At 43.7% G+C, this 20,324-nt stretch overlaps 1 protein-coding gene across 1 annotated transcript in view; it reads right to left on the bottom strand.

Annotated features, from left to right (window-relative positions):
• Positions 1-6,369: 6,369 nt before the first annotated feature.
• eps8l2 (EPS8 like 2) overlaps positions 6,370-20,324 on the bottom strand; it is a 143,856-nt gene continuing 129,901 nt past the window's right edge. Inside the window, exons 17-21 of the mRNA XM_046342961.1 lie at positions 20,153-20,284; positions 15,998-16,070; positions 15,551-15,740; positions 7,228-7,360; positions 6,370-6,933 (exon numbers count right to left, since the gene is read on the bottom strand). Of these exons, the coding sequence (XP_046198917.1) occupies positions 6,859-6,933; positions 7,228-7,360; positions 15,551-15,740; positions 15,998-16,070; positions 20,153-20,284 (603 nt within the window). The 3' untranslated portion in view covers positions 6,370-6,858. The remainder of the gene's footprint in view (positions 6,934-7,227; positions 7,361-15,550; positions 15,741-15,997; positions 16,071-20,152; positions 20,285-20,324) is intronic.

Here is a 20,324-nt window from a genome sequence, read left to right as displayed (position 1 = left end):
CCTCACGCAGACGACACCATTCTGTACACTTCCGGCCCTTCCTTGGACACCGTGCTATCTAACCTCCAAACGAGCTTCAATGCCATACAACACTCCTTCCGTGGCCTCCAAATGCTCTTAAACGCTAGTAAAACCAAATGCATGCTTTTCAACCGTTCGCTGCCTGCACCCGCACGCCCTACTAGCATCACCCCCCTGGATGGTTCCGACCTAGAATATGTGGACATCTATAAGTGCCTAGGTGTCTGGCTAGAGTGTAAACTCTCCTTCCAGACTCATATCAAACATCTCCAATCTAAAATCAAATCTAGAGTCGGCTTTCTATTCCGCAACAAAGCCTCCTTCACTCACGCCGCCAAACTTACCAGAGTAAAACTGACTATCCTACCGATCCTCGACTTCGGCGATGTCATCTACAAAATAGCTTCCAATACTCTACTCAGCAAACTGGATGCGGTTTATCACAGTGCCATCTGTTTTGTTACTAAAGCACCTTATACCAGCCCACCCAATTTACCTACCTCATCCCCATACAGTTTATATTTATTTACTTTTCTGCTCTTTTGCACACCAGTATCTCTACCTGTACATGATCATCTGATCATTTAGCACTCCAGTGTTAATCTCCTAAATTGTAATTATTCGCCTACCGCCTCATGACTTTTGCACACAATGTATATAGACTATCTTAAAAAAAAAAAAATTCTACTGTGTTATTGACTTGTTAATTGTTTACTCCATGTGTAACTCTGTGTTGTCTGTTTACACTGCTATGCTTTATCTTGGCCAGGTCGCAGTTGTTAATGAGAACTTGTTCTCAACTACCTGTTTAAATAAAGGTGATTTATTTATTTATTACTATCACTACTACTACTATCACTACCATCACTACTACTATCACTACTAGCACTATTACTATCACTACTACGATTACTATCACTACTACTACTATCACCACCATCACTACTACTATCACTACTATCACTATTACTATCACTACTACGATTACTATCACTACTACTACTATCACTACCATCACTACTACTATCACTACTATCACTATTACTATCACTACTACGATTACTATCAATACTACTACTATTACCATCACTACTACCATCAATACTACTACTATCACTACTATTATCAATACTACTACTATCACTACTATTATCAATACTACTACTATTACCATCACTACTACCATCAATACTATTACTATCACTACTATTATCAATACTACTACTATTACCACTACAATCAATACTACTACTATTATCAATACTACTACTATTACAACTACTGCTACTACTACTACTGCTATTACTGCTACTACTACTACAACTACTGCTATTACTGCTACTACAACTACTGCTACTGATACTGCTACCGCTACTATGACTACTACTACTGCTACCACTACTACTACTTCTGCTACTACTGCTACTACTACTATCACTATTACTATCACTACTGCTATCAATATTAATACTATTACTATTACTGCTACTATCAAAACCACTACTATCACTACTACTACTACTATCACCCCTCCTATCAATACTACTACTATCACTACTACTACCACTTCTACTACTACTACTGCCACTACTACTACTACTGCTACCACTACTACTACTGCTACTACTACTACTGCTATAGTAGTCCCGGTGGTGGCACCGGGATCCTCATCTCTCCCAAGTGGTCATTCTCTCTTTCTCCCCTTACCCATCTGTCTATCGCCTCCTTTGAATTCCATGCTGTCACAGTTACCAGCCCTTTCAAGCTTAACATCCTTATCATTTATCGCCCTCCAGGTTCCCTCGGAGAGTTCATCAATGAGCTTGATGCCTTGATAAGCTCCTTTCCTGAGGACGGTTCACAGTTCTGGGCGACTTTAACCTCCCCACGTCTACCTTTGACTCATTCCTCTCTGCCTCCTTCTTTCCACTCCTCTCCTCTTTTGACCTCACCCTCTCACCTTTCCCCCCTACTCACAAGGCAGGCAATACGCTTGACCTCATCTTTACTAGATGCTGTTCTTCCACTAACCTCATTGCAACTCCCCTCCAAGTCTCCGACCACTACCTTGTATCCTTTTCCCTCTCGCTCTCATCCAACACCTCCCACACTGCCCCTACTCGGATGGTATCGCGCCGTCCCATCCTTCGCTCTCTCTCCCCGGCTACTCTCTCCTCTTCCATCCTATCATCTCTTCCCTCTGCTCAAACCTTCTCCAACCTATCTCCTGATTCTGCCTCCTCAACCCTCCTCTCCTCCCTCTCTGCATCCTTTGACTCTCTATGTCCCCTATCCTCCAGGCCGGCTCGGTCCTCCCCTCCGGCTCCGTGGCTCGATGACTCATTGCGAGCTCACAGAACAGGGCTCCGGGCAGCCGAGCGGAAATGGAGGAAAACTCGCCTCCCTGCGGACCTGGCATCCTTTCACTCCCTCCTCTCTACATTTTCCTCCTCTCTCTGCTGCTAAAGCCACTTTCTACCACTCTAAATTCCAAGCATCTGCCTCTAACCCTAGGAAGCTCTTTGCCACCTTCTCCTCCCTCCTGAATCCTCCTCCCCCCCCCCTCCTCCCTCTCTGCAGATGACTTCGTCAACCATTTTGAAAAGAAGGTCGACGACATCCGATCCTCGTTTGCTAAGTCAAACGACACCGCTGGTTCTGCTCACACTGCCCTACCCTGTGCTCTGACCTCTTTCTCCCTCTCTCTCCAGATGAAATCTTCGCGTCTTGTGACGGCCGGCCGCCCAACAACCTGCCCGCTTGACCCTATCCCCTCCTCTCTTCTCCAGACCATTTCCGGAGACCTTCTCCCTTACCTCACCTCGCTCATCAACTCATCCCTGACCGCTGGCTACGTCCCTTCCATCTTCAAGAGAGCGAGAGTTGCACCACTTCTGAAAAAACCTACACTCGATCCCTCCGATGTCAACAATTACAGACCAGTATCCCTTCTTTCTTTTCTCTCCAAAACTCTTGAACGTGCCGTCCTTGGCCAGCTCTCCCGCTATCTCTCTCTGAATGACCTTCTTGATCCAAATCAGTCAGGTTCCAAGACTAGTCATTCAACTGAGACTGCTCTCCTCTGTATCACGGAGGCGCTCCGCACTGCTAAAGCTAACTCTCTCTCCTCTGCTCTCATCCTTCTAGATCTATCGGCTGCCTTCGATACTGTGAACCATCAGATCCTCCTCTCCACCCTCTCCGAGTTGGGCATCTCCGGCGCGGCCCACGCTTGGATTGCGTCCTACCTGACAGGTCGCTCCTACCAGGTGGCGTGGCGAGAATCTGTCTCCTCACCACGCGCTCTCACCACTGGTGTCCCCCAGGGCTCTGTTCTAGGCCCTCTCCTATTCTCGCTATACACCAAGTCACTTGGCTCTGTCATAACCTCACATGGTCTCTCCTATCATTGCTATGCAGACGACACACAATTAATCTTGATATGATATGTCTGGCAGACATATCAGTGTGGATGACGGATCACCACCTCAAGCTGAACCTCGGCAAGACGGAGCTGCTCTTCCTCCCGGGTAAGGACTGCCCGTTCCATGATCTCGCCATCACGGTTGACAACTCCATTGTGTCCTCCTCCCAAAGGGCTAAGAACCTTGGCGTGATCCTGGACAACACCCTGTCATTCTCAACCAACATCAAGGCGGTGGCCCGTTCCTGTAGGTTCATGCTCTACAACATCCACAGAGTACGACCCTGCCTCACACAGGAAGCGGCGCAGGTCCTAATCCAGGCACTTGTCATCTCCCGTCTGGATTACTGCAACTCGCTGTTGGCTGGGCTCCCTGCCTGTGCCATTAAACCCCTTCAACTCATCCAGAACGCCGCAGCCCTTCTGGTGTTCAACCTTCCCAAGTTCTCTCACGTCACCCCGCTCCTCCGTTCTTCATCAGGTGAGGGCATTTGTGTACTTTTATGTTGGAGTTTTTCCATTCAAACTCCTTCAGGTCTGCCAGAGAACGTATAACATGTAAGTTAATTGGCAACATCTTCCTCTGAACGATCTTTCCGGGCTTGCGGATCACTCCTGCGTTCGCTGTGCATTTGGTTCCTTTCAGATTTGATTCGAAACAGGAACCTGCACAACCCAACATAGAATATATGAAATCGGTTGAGGCATTGACAAAAGAACAATGACAAATATTATTGCAATGTAAATAACTGATGCAAAATGTTTTCCTCCGATCCCAACACACCTGATCACCTTGACAACCTACCAACACACCCGTTCGCCCTCCTTGACAACCTACCAACACAACTGATCACCTTGACAACCTACCAACACACCCGATCGCCCTCCTTGACAACCTACCAACACATCTGATCGCCCTCCTTGACAACCTACCAACACATCTGATCGCCCTCCTTGACAACCTACCAACAACCCTGATCACCTTGTCAACCTACCAACAACCCTGATCACCTTGACAACCTACCAACACATCCTGATCGCCCTCCTTGACAACCTAACAACACATCCGATCGCCCTCCTTGACAACCTAACAACACATCTGATCGCCCTCCTTGACAACCTACCAACACATCTGATCGCCCTCCTTGACAACCTAACAACACATCTGATCACCTTGACAACCTAACAACACATCTGATCACCTTGACAACCTAACAACACATCTGATCACCTTGACAACCTAACAACACATCTGATCACCTTGACAACCTAACAACACATCTGATCACCTTGACAACCTAACAACACATCTGATCACCTTGACAACCTAACAACACATCTGATCACCTTGACAACCTAACAACGGTTGCCACCAAAAAAGTACCGATTGGATGGCCCCATCTGCAACATTTCAAGCTAGCTGTGGAGTGAGTTTACGTCACGTTCTGACTGTCACGCCTTGGTCTTAGTATTTTGTGTTTTCTATATTTGTTTGGTCAGGCCAGGGTGTGACATGGGTTATTGTGGTGTGTTTTTTGTCTTGGGGTTTTGTGGGATGTCTACGTAGTCTATGGCTGCCTGATGCGGTTCTCAATCAGAATCAGGTGATTATCGTTGTCTCTGATTGGGAGCCATATTTAGGCAGCCATATTCTGTGAGTGTTTGGTGGGTGATTGTTCCTGTGTTTGCACCAGATAGGGCTGTTTCGGTTTTCATTATTTCATTTAATTACTTTTGTAGTTTCTGCATGTATAGTTTTTTCTTTATTAAAATATATCATGAATCATCATCACGCTGCATTTTGGTCCAATCCTTGTTCTACCTCTTCGTCAGAGGAGGAGATAGAAGAGAGCCGTTACACTGACCTCCGTTACGTGAGCTTGAACAGGATTGGATTGCACCACCGGTAATATGACTACAATCTGTAACCTAAGGATGGAATTCAATACGATCAGCAGTAGAGTTGAATCCCGAACTTGCGTTTATTATTGAAGGAATAAACACGTCTACACAGAACAGAAATATGATTGGATGACAATTGTAAACGTAAAGCATACTTCATATAGACAGTGGCACAGGGATGCAATAGGTCAAATGAATTACAGAACTGTATTTAGTAATAGTTGGAGGATATTTTGCAATATGGACAGTGTGACTGGATATGAGAATAGAATACAGACTGCTCAGAACTATAATGTAGCATTATTCAGTAAACATTAATACATTGGAGTATAATCAGATACGTGAACAATAACATCCAATTTGAAAATGTACTTTTGAGGAACTTATGGATTTGATTTCACCCAAAAACATTTCTTCAAGAATTCCCTGGAAATAAAACAAGGACACATATACAGCCATCAGCCACATACAGCCATCAGTCACATACAGCCGTCAGCCACATACAGCCGTCAGCCACATACAGCCGTCAGCCACATACAGCCGTCAGCCACATACAGCCGTCAGCCACATACAGCCGTCAGCCACATACAGCCGTCAGTCACATACAGCCGTCAGTCACATACAGCCGTCAGTCACATACAGCAGCCATCAGTCACATACAGCAGCCATCAGTCACATACAGCAGCCGTCAGTCACATACAGCAGCCGTCAGTCACATACAGCCGTCAGTCACATACAGCCGTCAGCCACATACAGCCGTCAGCCACATACAGCCGTCAGCCACATACAGCCGTCAGTCTCATACAGCCGTCAGCCACATACAGCCGTCAGCCACATACAGCCGTCAGTCACATACAGCCGTCAGTCACATACAGCCGTCAGTCACATACAGCAGCCATCAGTCACATACAGCAGCCATCAGTCACATACAGCAGCCATCAGTCACATACAGCAGCCGTCAGTCACATACAGCCGTCAGTCACATACAGCCGTCAGTCACATACAGCCGTCAGTCACATACAGCCGTCAGTCACATACAGCCGTCAGTCACATACAGCCGTCAGTCTCATACAGCCGTCAGTCTCATACAGCCATCAGTCACATACAGCCATCAGTCACATACAGCCGTCAGTCACACACACACAGATGCACAAACTATCTCTCTCACCACTACACCTGTAAATTAATATGGTCCCTCACCACTATACAAAGATAGAAACATTGTCAGGCAAAGCATCAAAAAGCAATAGTCATAATTACCAGAGAACATCATTGAAGAAAAAGGTAAACATACATTCACTAAGATGAAAAATAAATATAGAATTTTTAAAAATTATATAACATTTATATTAAATGCCAATGTTAACTGTCGATTGTCTGAAAAAGAAGTTGGTGAAAGGGTGGGCACTGTGGGAGGGGAAGGCTTCTGGTTGGTTGCTACTGGAGAGGGTTGTTATGGTGACCAGCCATGCTGAGCTGTGATTGGTTGACAGTCATTGAGCATGCTCAGATCAGTCCTTGCCGGCATCGATCTTCTCTTGTCGTCGTCTCATAATCTCTTGGAGCTCTGAATTCCCATTGTTCTTCTGGAAAAAGATTTTCAGGTTTGAGTTTTTTCAATTTTTATATCTAAACATCTAAAGGCTCTAAACGTGTGGCATGTTAACCTGTTGGACAACTGTTTCAGTCTTAGATTACAACTGTTTCAGTCTTAACAACATCAGATTACATGTAATAAAGGTAATTATCTTAAACTACTCGAATAATGTGCCTGTGCGTGTGTGTGTGTGTGTGTGTGTGTGTGTGTGTGTGTGTGTGTGTGTGTGTGTGTGTGTGTGTACAGTGGTTCATGTGTCAGTATGTGTGCATGTGATACAGACCTCTAGCTGGGCTTTCTGCACGGTGGTCTGGCTGTACACCCTGGCTCCCTCGTCTCCACACACTGCCTTCAGTTCCTCCTTGTTCAGAGAGAAGAGCTGAGCGCCCGTCAGGTTCCCCAGGCACTCCACCGTCCTGTAGGGAACAGAGACTACATTACCCATAATGCTCTATACCCAGGCAATCCACTGTGCTGTATGGAACAGAGACTACATTGCCCATAATGATCTATAGCCAGGCACTCCATGCTTTAGGGAACAGAGACTGCATTATCCATCAGATCTGGGCAGGAAATAGTTGTTTTGTAGTTTATTTTAAAATACCAACTTTTGAAATACTCTAGGTAGTTTAATGAAGAGTTAGAAATGTAGCGTTTTCAAAGGCAATTATTTTATGTGATATTCAAATACAGGTCTCCGAAAAATGAATACTATTTTAATGTATTTGAATATATGCAAGTTATTTCAAAACAAAACAAAAATTGTATTTGATGGCTGCCCAAAATGTAATGAAGAACCAAAGACGACAACAAGTAGTGTGTGTTAATGAAACATATGAGGTACATGGAATCATCAAGATAACCCACTTTTCCAGCCTCAAAATGACTTACACATATTTTCATAATGAGTGAGACATAATGTACCACCTGACACCAAGTTATTATACATGTATTGTCTTTGTGATCATTACAATAGCAACAATAGTGTTGCATAAGATTTTGATAAATGGAATAAGGAACAGTCACTATTCCTCTTGTCAGTAGTTACAAATACTCTTAGCTCTTTGTTATACGATTAAAATGCAATTACTCAATAATTATGTAACAACATACTAATAAAATGCTGCTCCTGAAGTAATTACAGTTTAACTACACAGGCACAAGAACAGTGAGGGCTGTCCTTGGCTGGAAAATGGCTTTCTGGTTTTCTGTGACTAGGTGCTGACCTAACATAATCGTTTGGTGTGCTTTCGCCGTAAAGCCTATTTGAAATCAAACACTGTGGCTGGATTTACAAGAAGTTTATCTTTAAAATGGTGTAAAATACTTGTATGATTGAGGAATTTTAATTATGGGATTTCTGTTGTTTTGAATTTGGAGCCCTGCAATTTCACTGGCTGTTGTCGAGGTAGCGTCCCACATATCCCAGAGAAGTTAAAAAAGTGCTTTCTGGACCGTTTTTTGAAATTCTTTCCATTTATTTAGTCAATTACACATACTTTTGTCATAGTTATTATTATTTTTTACTTGTCCACAAGGCATATATGTTTTGTCCATTTGCAATATGATTTACTAGGAAGTCAAAAGTCAAAGTCAAAAGTCAGTGAACCATTGCCAAATGCCATAAGAAATGTCCAAATGCAATATGAAAGTATTGAAAGTGCCAAATCAGGATGTTATGTCCATTTGCCATGTACGATCACAGGAAGTCGGTTTCCAAACCCAAAAGTCAGTGAACCATGTCCAAATGGCATTTATACTGCCCAAATGATATATAGCACTATGTTAAGACATGAATCAACCTAGATGGTCTATTTGTCATGTATGATGAGGGAGAAGTGGGACTCTTTTTTGAAAAAGGTCCAAAATGACCAGAGATGCCCCCTATTGGATGGGCACGGGTGGGGGTTCTCCCTACCCAACCGTAGACCCCTTGCTCCCCCTAAAGGCATTAAAAAACATTTTAAAATGTTCTTCTGATAACCCATTCCAATCACCAGGTGCACGGCTGTCCATTTGCAATATGTTTCAATGGGCATTTACCATCACGAATTTGACATGCTCAAAAATACTGCAGAAATGCATAATTGACTGGCCCGATGAACTCGGGATGGCCGGGCAGTGATTCTGGTTCCTCTCCATCGCTCGTTGGTGTTGATTTCAGAATGTCATTTTGGTCATGGTCTATCACTGTTTAAACATATTGCAAATGTACAAAAGTCAACCAGCAAGTCAATGTCCATCAGTCAATTAGATATCATTCTGATACCATCTGACACCAAACCCACTTTTCCCCAACTCGTTTAGAAGCCAACTATCACATATTTCAGAGCAGGCCCATAATTCACAGCGCCTCTGGTTTAAACCATAATAAAAACGTAAAACACGTAGTTACTGAATCCTGAGTTTTGGCTCGATCGGTCATTCGGTGCCTGAGCAATGACTTTAATTTGTGCTGAAAATCCACAGGGTCCTTGAATGAGCTATCGTATAGAAACGTTGGGGTCCATCTATGGGCCGAGGCGGATTCAATGAACCTAGTCTTGCGACTCTGGGACTTTTCTAAATGTCGTCATTTTCATAATGGTCCAAATGAATTGAAGTTATTGCAAATGTACGAGGCTGTTTCTCGGTCTGAGAACCTTCTAGAGCCACATTACTCACCGTGCACTAACGACTTGAGCTCTAGAACAGGTTTCTATAAAGCTTCAGAGGTCTGACGGTTCTTTGATAGTTCAAACAAAGATAACTCTTGCAGGCTCTGTGTGTCTCTAAGCCCCACACTGTGTCACTCCATCCTTGCTGTGTGTGTGTGTGTGTTAGTTTTTCTTGGAAATCTGATGGGAGAAATGACTGATTTACAGCTCATGTGTCACGCCCTGATCTTAGTTTTCTTTATTATTTTGTTTAGCTCAGGGTGTGACGAGGGTTGTATGTGTGTTTTTTCCTGTCTAGAGTTTATTGTATATCTATGGGGTTTTGATATGTCTAGGTAAATGTAGGTCTATGGCGGCCTGAATTGGTTCCCAATCAGAGACAGCTGTTTATCGTTGTCTCTGATTGGGGATCCCATTTAGGTTGCCATTTTCCATGTTGGTTTGGTGGGTTATTGTCTATGTATAATTGCCTGTGTCAGCACTAGTGTTTATAGCTTCAAGTTCGTTTTGCTGTTTTGTTAGTTTGTTTTAGTGTTCTCATCACGCCGTGCCTTGGTCTCCTCGTTACAACGAACGTGACATCATGAGGGTTGCCTAATCACACATTTGAAGTTTTGGAAAGTTGTTACTTTTTTAACCCTTTGAAACAGCCACTGTGACCACAATTTAAGTCACTTCCGGTTGGCACAGTAAACACATATCCTCATTGGCGTAGGCTTTCACAGAATCCTGAGTTTTAAGTCTTTACGTTAAGAACTGACTGATTTACACAGGGTTGAATGCACTATTTCTCACAAACTGCAGGTTGGATGTATCAAAACACAAAACACAAGACATGACTGATTTACAGTTTGAGGGTTGCCTAATCACACATATGAAGTTTTGAAAATATCTGACCCTTTTAACCCTTCGAAACAACCCCTATGATACCATTTTAAGGCTTATAGAATATTGAGTTTTAAGTCTTTGCATTAAGAACTGATTTATTTACAGAGGGTTGAATGAGTTATTTGAGAAAATCACAGAAATCAAGCAGAGCTACGAAACCTTAACGCTGCAACTGGATCTGTAACTTTTTTTGGGAGAAAAAAAAATTTCAAATTTTTTTTGAACATCAATTTACATTGTACAATTTCTCTTAAATTACGATAGATAAATGTCTGGTTCTTTTTTTCCTGACACCGTAGGTTCATGTACTTTGATGTGAACTGGTCAAATTAGCGCCATTTTCATTTTTGACCTTTAATCCCAAAATGGCCTTAACTCAAAAAGCGTTGAGGCCTCGACGCCATCCTGTTTGGGGCTAACTGCCCATTCTGCCAAACATATGCTCACCAAGTTGTCTTCGAAGTCTTTTCCATTTAGGAGAAAAGCGTAACGGCGTTCGTCTGTTGAATGAAGAGAGTCAGACCGAAATGCAGCGTGTAGGTTACTCATGACTTTAATGAAAGTATCGCGGTACATGAAATAACTGAATAAATACAAAAACAACAAACGGAACGTGAAACCTATTACAGTCTATCTGGTGAACACTACACAGAAAGGAACAAACACCCACAAATACAAAGCGAACTCAGGCTACCTAAATATGGTTCCCAATCAGAGACAACGATAAGCACCTGACTCCAATTGAGAATCGCCTCAGGCAGCCAAGCCTAACAACACCCCTAATCAGCCGCGATCCCAAATATTACAAACCCCAATACGAAACACAACATATAAACCCATGTCACACCCTGGCCTACCCAAACATATAACAAAAACACAAAATACAATGACCAAGGCATGACAAAAAGGCCACGTCGTGATTGGTGATGATTTGTACATTTGCAATAAGATTCCATTAGCCATCTGCTGGAATTTACCAGGACAGGGCAAAATGACCAAAATTAGAAAACCGAATGTCCGAGAGACTTCGTTCGATGTCTTTCCGGAAGATCGGGCCCCGGTGCACGGCCTGCCGCCGTCTCCGAATTTGACAAACATTCGCAACATGGAGTTTCTCATCAACCATACAGGAAATGCCTAAATGTTCCCTTCAGGTATGTAATGGACATCGTGGGGCAATGGACATTCAGAAGAATGGAAATTTACATAATGTTCAGATAGAAATGTTTGATCTACTGTCAGATAGATGGGAACAGTGTAGGGGAATGTGTGCTATACCCATTCTGTTTCTATCTTCAACATACAGTTCTAGATACAGCACTGTCATTAGTAGTAGACAGCCAATCCATGTAGATACAGCCCTGTCATTAGTAGTAGACAGCCAATCCATGTAGATACAGCCTGTCATTAGTAGTAGACAGCAAATCCATGTAGATACAGCCCTGTCATTAGTAGTAGACAGCCAATCCATGTAGATACAGCCCTGTCATTAGTAGTAGACAGCCAATCCATGGAGATACAGCCCTGTGATTTGGTCCTTCTGTAGCTCAGTTGGTAGAGCATGGCGCTTGTAACGCCAGGGTAGTGGGTTCGATCCCCGGGACCACCCATACGTAGAATGTATGCACACATGACTGTAAGTCGCTTTGGATAAAAGCGTCTGCTAAATGGCATATATTTATTATATATTTAGTAGTAGACAGCCAATCCATGTAGATACAGCCCTGTCATTAGTAGTAGACAGCCAATCCATGTAGGTACAGCCCTGTCATTAGTAGTAGACAGCCAATCCATGGAGATACAGCCCTGTCATTAGTAGTAGACAGCCAATCCATGTAGATACAGCCCTGTCATTAGTAGTAGACAGCCAATCCAACATGTAGATACAGACCTGTCATTAGTAGTAGACAGCCAATCCATGTAGATACAGCCCTGTCGTTAGTAGTAGACAGCCAATCCATGTAGATACAGCCCTGTCATTAGTAGTAGACAGCCAATCCATGTAGATACAGCCCTGTCATTAGTAGTAGACAGCCAATCCATGTAGATACAGCCCTGTCATTAGTAGTAGACAGCCAATCCAACATGTAGATACAGCCCTGTCATTAGTAGTAGACAGCCAATCCAACATGTAGATACAGCCCTGTCATTAGTAGTAGACAGCCAATCCATGTAGATACAGCCCTGTCATTAGTAGTAGACAGCCAATCCATGTAGATACAGCCCTGTCATTAGTAGTAGACAGCCAATCCAACATGTAGATACAGCCCTGTCATTAGTAGTAGACAGCCAATCCATGTAGATACAGCCCTGTCATTAGTAGTAGACAGCCAATCCAACATGTAGATACAGCCCTGTCATTAGTAGTAGACAGCCAATCCAACATGTAGATACAGCCCTGTCATTAGTAGTATACAGCCAATCCAACATGTAGATACAGCCCTGTCATTAGTAGTAGACAGCCAATCCATGTAGATACAGCCCTGTCATTAGTAGTAGACAGCCAATCCAACATGTAGATACAGCCCTGTCATTAGTAGTAGACAGCCAATCCATGTAGATACAGTCCTGTCATTAGTAGTAGACAGCCAATCCATGTAGATACAGCCCTGTCATTAGTAGTAGACAGCCAATCCAACATGTAGATACAGCCCTGTCATTAGTAGTAGACAGCCAATCCATGTAGATACAGTCCTGTCATTAGTAGTAGACAGCCAATCCATGTAGATACAGTCCTGTCATTAGTAATAGACAGCCAATCCATGTAGATACAGCCCTGTCATTAGTAATAGACAGCCAATCCATGTAGATACAGTCCTGTCATTAGTAGTAGACAGCCAATCCATGTAGATACAGCCCTGTCATTAGTTGTAGACAGCCAATCCATGTAGATACAGCCCTGTCATTAGTAGTAGACAGCCAATCCATGTAGATACAGCCCTGTCATTAGTAGTAGACAGCCAATCCATGTAGATACAGCCCTGTCATTAGTAGTAGACAGCCAATCCAACATGTAGATACAGCCCTGTCATTAGTAGTAGACAGCCAATCCATGTAGATACAGCCCTGTCATTAGTGGTAGACAGCCAATCCATGTAGATACAGCCCTGTCATTAGTAGTAGACAGCCAATCCAACATGTAGATACAGCCCTGTCATTAGTGGTAGACAGCCAATCCATGTAGATACAGCCCTGTCATTAGTAGTAGACAGCCAATCCATGTAGATACAGCCCTGTCATTAGTAGTAGACAGCCAATCCATGTAGATACAGCCCTGTCATTAGTAGTAGACAGCCAATCCATGTAGATACAGCCCTGTCATTAGTAGTAGACAGCCAATCCATGTAGATACAGCCCTGTCATTAGTAGTAGACAGCCAATCCAACATGTAGATACAGACCTGTCATTAGTAGTAGACAGCCAATCCATGTAGATACAGCCCTGTCATTAGTAGTAGACAGCCAATCCATGTAGATACAGCCCTGTCATTAGTAGTAGACAGCCAATCCATGTAGATACAGCCCTGTCATTAGTAGTAGACAGCCAATCCATGTAGATACAGCCCTGTCATTAGTAGTAGACAGCCAATCCATGTAGATACAGCCCTGTCATTAGTAGTAGACAGCCAATCCAACATGCAGTTCAAGAAAAATAGTCACTTCCTGAGATCTGTATTCAAATATATATTGCTTTATCAGATCTGTAATCAATTTTTTTTTTAAAGTAGTCACTTTCTGAGATCTGTATTGAAATAGCTTAAAATAGTTATTTGGGGGGTATCTGTATTGAAATAGTCACCACCAAAGTTACTGTTTGTTCCTCCCCCAAAATAATTACTTTCCACAAACCATAGTTAAATCTATAGTTATCCGAAGTCTGTTACCCATAATTCCTTGTATAACATATTAAACACTAGAGAAGAACTGAGCTCTAGTCAGGATACACAGGCACTCCACCTTCCTTTCAATATTGAACAAACAAAATACAAACATACTAAATATTTGCAATATAAATTCATAACATTTAAAATGTTCTAACTAAATGTTTTATCTAGTGTGATGTTTGCAAGGCTAGTGAACTGATTTGGATAAGATTACCCTATTCCACAAGAAAAGGAGCAATGTTGAGTTTGCATTTGGAGCATTTTTCTCTGTAAACTTGCACTGGCTAGGTGACCTTTCCTGGTTCTAATAGTAGTTAGCTAACTGAAGACTATGTAGCATGGTAATACCATGAGATAACTGAAGACTATATAGAATGATAATACCATGAGCTAACTGAAGACCAGCATGATAATACCATGAGATAACTGAAGACCAGCATGATAATACCATGAGCTAACTGAAGACCAGCATGATAATACCATGAGCTAACTGAAGACTATGTAGCATGATAATACCATGAGATAACTGAAGACTATATAGAATGATAATACCATGAGCTAACTGAAGACTATGTAGCATGATAATACCATGAGATAACTGAAGACCAGCATGATAATACCATGAGCTAACTGAAGACCAGCATGATAATACCATGAGCTAACTGAAGACTATGTAGCATGATAATACCATGAGATAACTGAAGACTATATAGAATGATAATACCATGAGCTAACTGAAGACTATGTAGCATGATAATACCATGAGATAACTGAAGACCAGCATGATAATACCATGAGCTAACTGAAGACTATGTAGCATGATAATACCATGAGATAACTGAAGACTATATAGCATGATAATACCATGAGCTAACTGAAGACTATATAGCATGATAATACCATGAGCTAACTGAAGACCAGCATGATAATACCATGAGATAACTGAAGACTATATAGCATGATAATACCATGAGATAACTGAAGACTATATAGCATGATAATACCATGAGATAACTGAAGACTATATAGCATGATAATACCATGAGATAACTGAAGACCAGCATGTTTTTGTGTGTGTGTGCGTGCGTGCGTGCGTGCGTGCGTGCGTGTGTGTGTGTGTGCGTGTGTGTGTGCGTATATCATGTCTTCTTAACACACAGCCAAGTATGGTGACTCACGGTTTAGAGAATCCCTTGGCATTGAGCCAGGCGGTGACCTGCGGTGGGCTGGAGTCTAAGGTGAGAGGAGGAGAGGAGCTGCTGTCTGAGGGGCGCTCTACCCTGAAGTTACGGCCCGGAGGATTGGACTTATTAGTAGTGATCCTCTTCAACAATTCATCATTCACCTCATCCATCTGGTGTGTCCGAGCTGGGGGAAGGGAGGGAGAGAGGGAGGATCAATGGCAGGGGAGAGAGCGAGAGACCGAGGGGAAGAGAGAGACAGAATGAGAGAACAGAATGTGGAGAACAGAGAGACAGGGGAAGTAACTGTTTAAGAGGTATACCTGCTCATCTATAAGTGCAGAGGTCCTCGTAGCTAAGATGAGCAAACTCGTAAAAACCTTGAGCTCAGATAAGCAGTTATCTAGATTGTGTAGAGTAGTAAACGAAAGCTATGAGACTCACATTCTTTGAAGCGGCCCATGTCAAAGCTCTCCCCTCTACCTAGAGAGCTGGACGGAGAGGTAGGGCTGTAGGGCTGGCCAACCAGAGGTGACACAGACACACACAGAGACAAAAGAAAGACACATGAAAGGACGTTAATAATTCATGAATAGATTGGATTTATATAGTGCTTATCCAGATGCTCTTACATAATGTCAAATGCTGTCAGGGAGAACATGTTAATTTTTCAAAAAATGTTTGATAATGTTTGAAAATATGTTCAACTGGTTTCCAGGATGCATTGGTACAGGGCTTGTAAAGTACAGAGAAGGGGTGGTATCATGAAGATGTGTGTGTGTGGTGTGTTTTACAAGTATAGAGGGGAGTGTGCATAACTGAGTGTGTGTGTTTATGATAATGTGTGTGTGTGTGTGTTTATGATAATGTGTGTGTGTGTGTTTATGATATGATTTTACTTCCGGCGCCGACTGAGATGGCCGCCTCGCTTCGCGTTCCTAGGAAACTATGCAGTTTTTTGTTTTTTTACGTGTTATTTCTTACATTAGTACCCCAGGTCATCTTAGGTTTCATTACATACAGTCGAGAAGAACTACTGAATATAAGATCAGCGTCAACTCACCATCAGTACGACCAAGAATATGTTTTCCGCGACGCAGATCCTGTGTTCTGCCTTACAAACAGGACAACGGAATGGATCGCATGCAGCGACCCAAGGAAACGACTCCGGAAAAAGAGGGAAACGCGGCGGTGTTCTGGTCAGACTCCGAAAAAGGGCACATCGCGCACCACTTCCCAGTATTCTTCTTGCCAATGTCCAGTCTCTCGACAACAAGGTTGATGAAATCCGAGCAAGGGTGGCATTCCAGAGGGACATCAGAGACTGCAACATTCTTTGCTTTACGGAGACATGGCTTACTGGGAAAACGCTATCCAGGGCGGTGCAGCCAACGGGTTTCTCCACGCATCGCGCCGACAGAAACAAACATCTCTCTGGTAAGAAGAGTGGCGGGGGCGTATGCCTCATGACTAACGGGACATGGTGTGATGAAGGAAACATACAGGAACTCAAATCCTTCTGTTCACCTGATTTAGAATTCCTCACAATCAAATGTAGACCGCATTATCTTCCAAGAGAATTCTCTTCGATTATAATCACAGCCGTATATATCCCCCCCAAGCAGACACATCGATGGCTCTGAACGAACTTTATTTAACTCTTTGCAAACTGGAAAACATTTATCCGGAGGCTGCATTCATTGTAGCTGGGGATTTTAACAAAGCCAATCTGAAAACAAGACTCCCTAAATTTTATCAGCATATCGATTGCGCAACCAGGGGTGGTAAAACCTTGGATCATTGTTACTCTAACAGCCCCGACGCATATAAGGCCCTGCCCCGCCCCCTTTCGGAAAAGCTGACCACGACTCCATTTTGCTGATCCCTGCCTACAGGCAGAAATTAAAACAAGAGGCTCCCACGCTGAGGTCTGTCCAACGCTGGTCAGACCAAGCTGACTCTACACTCCAAGACTGCTTCCATCACGTGGACTGGGACATGTTTCGTATTGCGTCAGATGGGAATATTGACAGAATACGCTGATTCGGTGCGAGTTCATTAGAACGTGTGTCGAAGATGTCGTTCCCATAGCAACGATAAAAACATTCCCTAACCAGAAACCGTGGATTGATGGCAGCATTCGCGTTGAAACTGAAAGCGCGAACCACTGCTTTTAATCAGGGCAAGGTGTCTGGCAACATGACTGAATACAAACAGTGCAGCTATTCCCTCCGTAAGGCTATTAAACAAGCTAAGCGTCAGTACAGAGACAAAGTGGAATCTCAATTCAATGGCTCAGACACAAGAGGCATGTGGCAGGGTCTACAGTCAATCACGGACTACAAGATGAAATCCAGCCCAGTCACGGACCAGGATGTCTTGCTCCCAGGCAGACTAAATAACTTTTTTGCCCGCTTTGAGGACAATACAGTGCCACTGACACGGCCTGCAACGGAAACATGCGGTCTCTCCTTCACTGCAGCCGAGGTGAGTAAGACATTTAAACGTGTTAACCCCGCAAGGCTGCAGGCCCAGACGGCATCCCCAGCCGCGCCCTCAGAGCATGCGCAGACCAGCTGGCCGGTGTGTTTACGGACATATTCAATCAATCCCTATACCAGTCTGCTGTTCCCACATGCTTCAAGAGGGCCACCATTGTTCCTGTTCCCAAGAAAGCTAAGGTAACTGAGCTAAACGACTACCGCCCGTAGCACTCACTTCCGTCATCATGAAGTGCTTTGAGAGACTAGTCAAGGACCATATCACCTCCACCCTACCTGACACCCTAGACCCACTCCAATTTGCTTACCGCCCAAATAGGTCCACAGACGATGCAATCTCAACCACACTGCACACTGCCCTAACCCACCTGGACAAGAGGAATACCTATGTGAGAATGCTGTTCATCGACTACAGCTCGGCATTCAACACCATAGTACCCTCCAAGCTCGTCATCAAGCTCGAGACCCTGGGTCTCGACCCCGCCCTGTGCAACTGGGTACTGGACTTCCTGACGGGCCGCCCCCAGGTGGTGAGGGTAGGCAACAACATCTCCTCCCCGCTGATCCTCAACACGGGGCCCCACAAGGGTGCGTTCTGAGCCCTCTCCTGTACTCCCTGTTCACCCACGACTGCGTGGCCACGCACGCTCCAACTCAATCATCAAGTTTGCGAGGACGACACAACAGTGGTAGGCTTGATTACCAACAACGATGAGACGGCCTACAGGGAGGAGGTGAGGGCTGGGGAGTGTGGTGTCAGGAAAATAACCTCACACTCAACGTCAACAAAACTAAGGAGATGATTGTGGACTTCAGGAAACAGCAGAGGGAACACCCCCTATCCACATCGATGGAACAGTAGTGGAGAGGGTAGCTAGTTTTAAGTTCCTCGGCATACACATCACAGACAAACTGAATTGGTCCACTCACACTGACAGCGTCGTGAAGAAGGCGCAGCAGCGCCTATTCAACCTCAGGAGGCTGAAGAAATTCGGCTTGTCACCAAAAGCACTCACAAACTTCTACAGATGCACAATCGAGAGCATCCTGGCGGGCTGTATCACCGCCTGGTATGGCAACTGCTCCGCCCTCAACCGTAAGGCTCTCCAGAGGGTAGTGAGGACTGCACAACGCATCACCGGGGGCAAACTACCTGCCCTCCAGGACACCTACACCACCCGTTGTTACAGGAAGGCCATAAAGATCATCAAGGACATCAACCACCCGAACCACTGCCTGTTCACCCCGCTATCATCCAGAAGGCGAGGTCAGTACAGGTGCATCAAAGCTGGGACCGAGAGACTGAAAAACAGCTTCTATCTCAAGGCCATCAGACTGTTAAACAGCCACCACTAACACTGAGTGGCTGCTGCCAACACAGTCATTGACACTGACCCAACTCCAGCCATTTTAATAATGGGAATTGATGGGAAATGATGTAAATATATCACTAGCCACTTTAAACAATGCTACCTTATATAATGTTACTTACCCTACATTATTCATCTCATATGCATATGTATATACTGTACTCTACATCATCGACTGCATCCTTATGTAACACATGTATCACTAGCCACTTTAACTATGCCACTTTGTTTACTTTGTCTACACACTCATCTCATATGTATATACTGTACTCGATACCATCTACTGTATGCTGCTCTGTACCATCACTCATTCATATATCCTTATGTACATGTTCCTTATCCCCTTACACTGTGTATAAGACAGTAGTTTTGGAATTGTTAGTTAGATTACTTGTTGGTTATCACTGCATTGTCGGAACTAGAAGCACAAGCATTTCGCTACACTCGCATTAACATCTGCTAACCATGTGTATGTGACAAATAAAATTTGATTTGATTTGATTTGATAATGTGTGTGTGTGTGTTTATGATAATGTGTGTGTGTGTGCATTCTAAAGTGTGCGTTTATGATAACGTGTGTGTGTGTGTGTGTGTTTATGATAATGTGTGTGTGTGTTTATGATAATGTGTGTGTGTTTATGATAATGTGTGTGTTTATGATAATGTGTGTGTGTTTATGATAATGTGTGTGTGTTTATGATAATGTGTGTGTGTGTGTGTAATGTTACCTGGCTATAGAGAGGTTCAGCCATGCCATGTGGTTCCTCTAGTTTGACCACATCCAGGATGTTGTAGGGGACGTATCCTGATTGGCCACTCCTGTTCCTCAGTTTCCACCACTGTTTATCGTCCTCTATCACCTGCAGGGACACTTTTTATTTTAAAATGTTTTACATTTAT

Source organism: Oncorhynchus gorbuscha, linkage group LG01, assembly GCF_021184085.1.
Source record: "Oncorhynchus gorbuscha isolate QuinsamMale2020 ecotype Even-year linkage group LG01, OgorEven_v1.0, whole genome shotgun sequence".
In the NCBI taxonomy this organism is placed as follows: Eukaryota; Metazoa; Chordata; class Actinopteri; order Salmoniformes; family Salmonidae; genus Oncorhynchus; species Oncorhynchus gorbuscha.
Note: the sequence above shows the minus strand (reverse complement) of the source record. Positions and strands in the feature narration are given on the sequence as shown.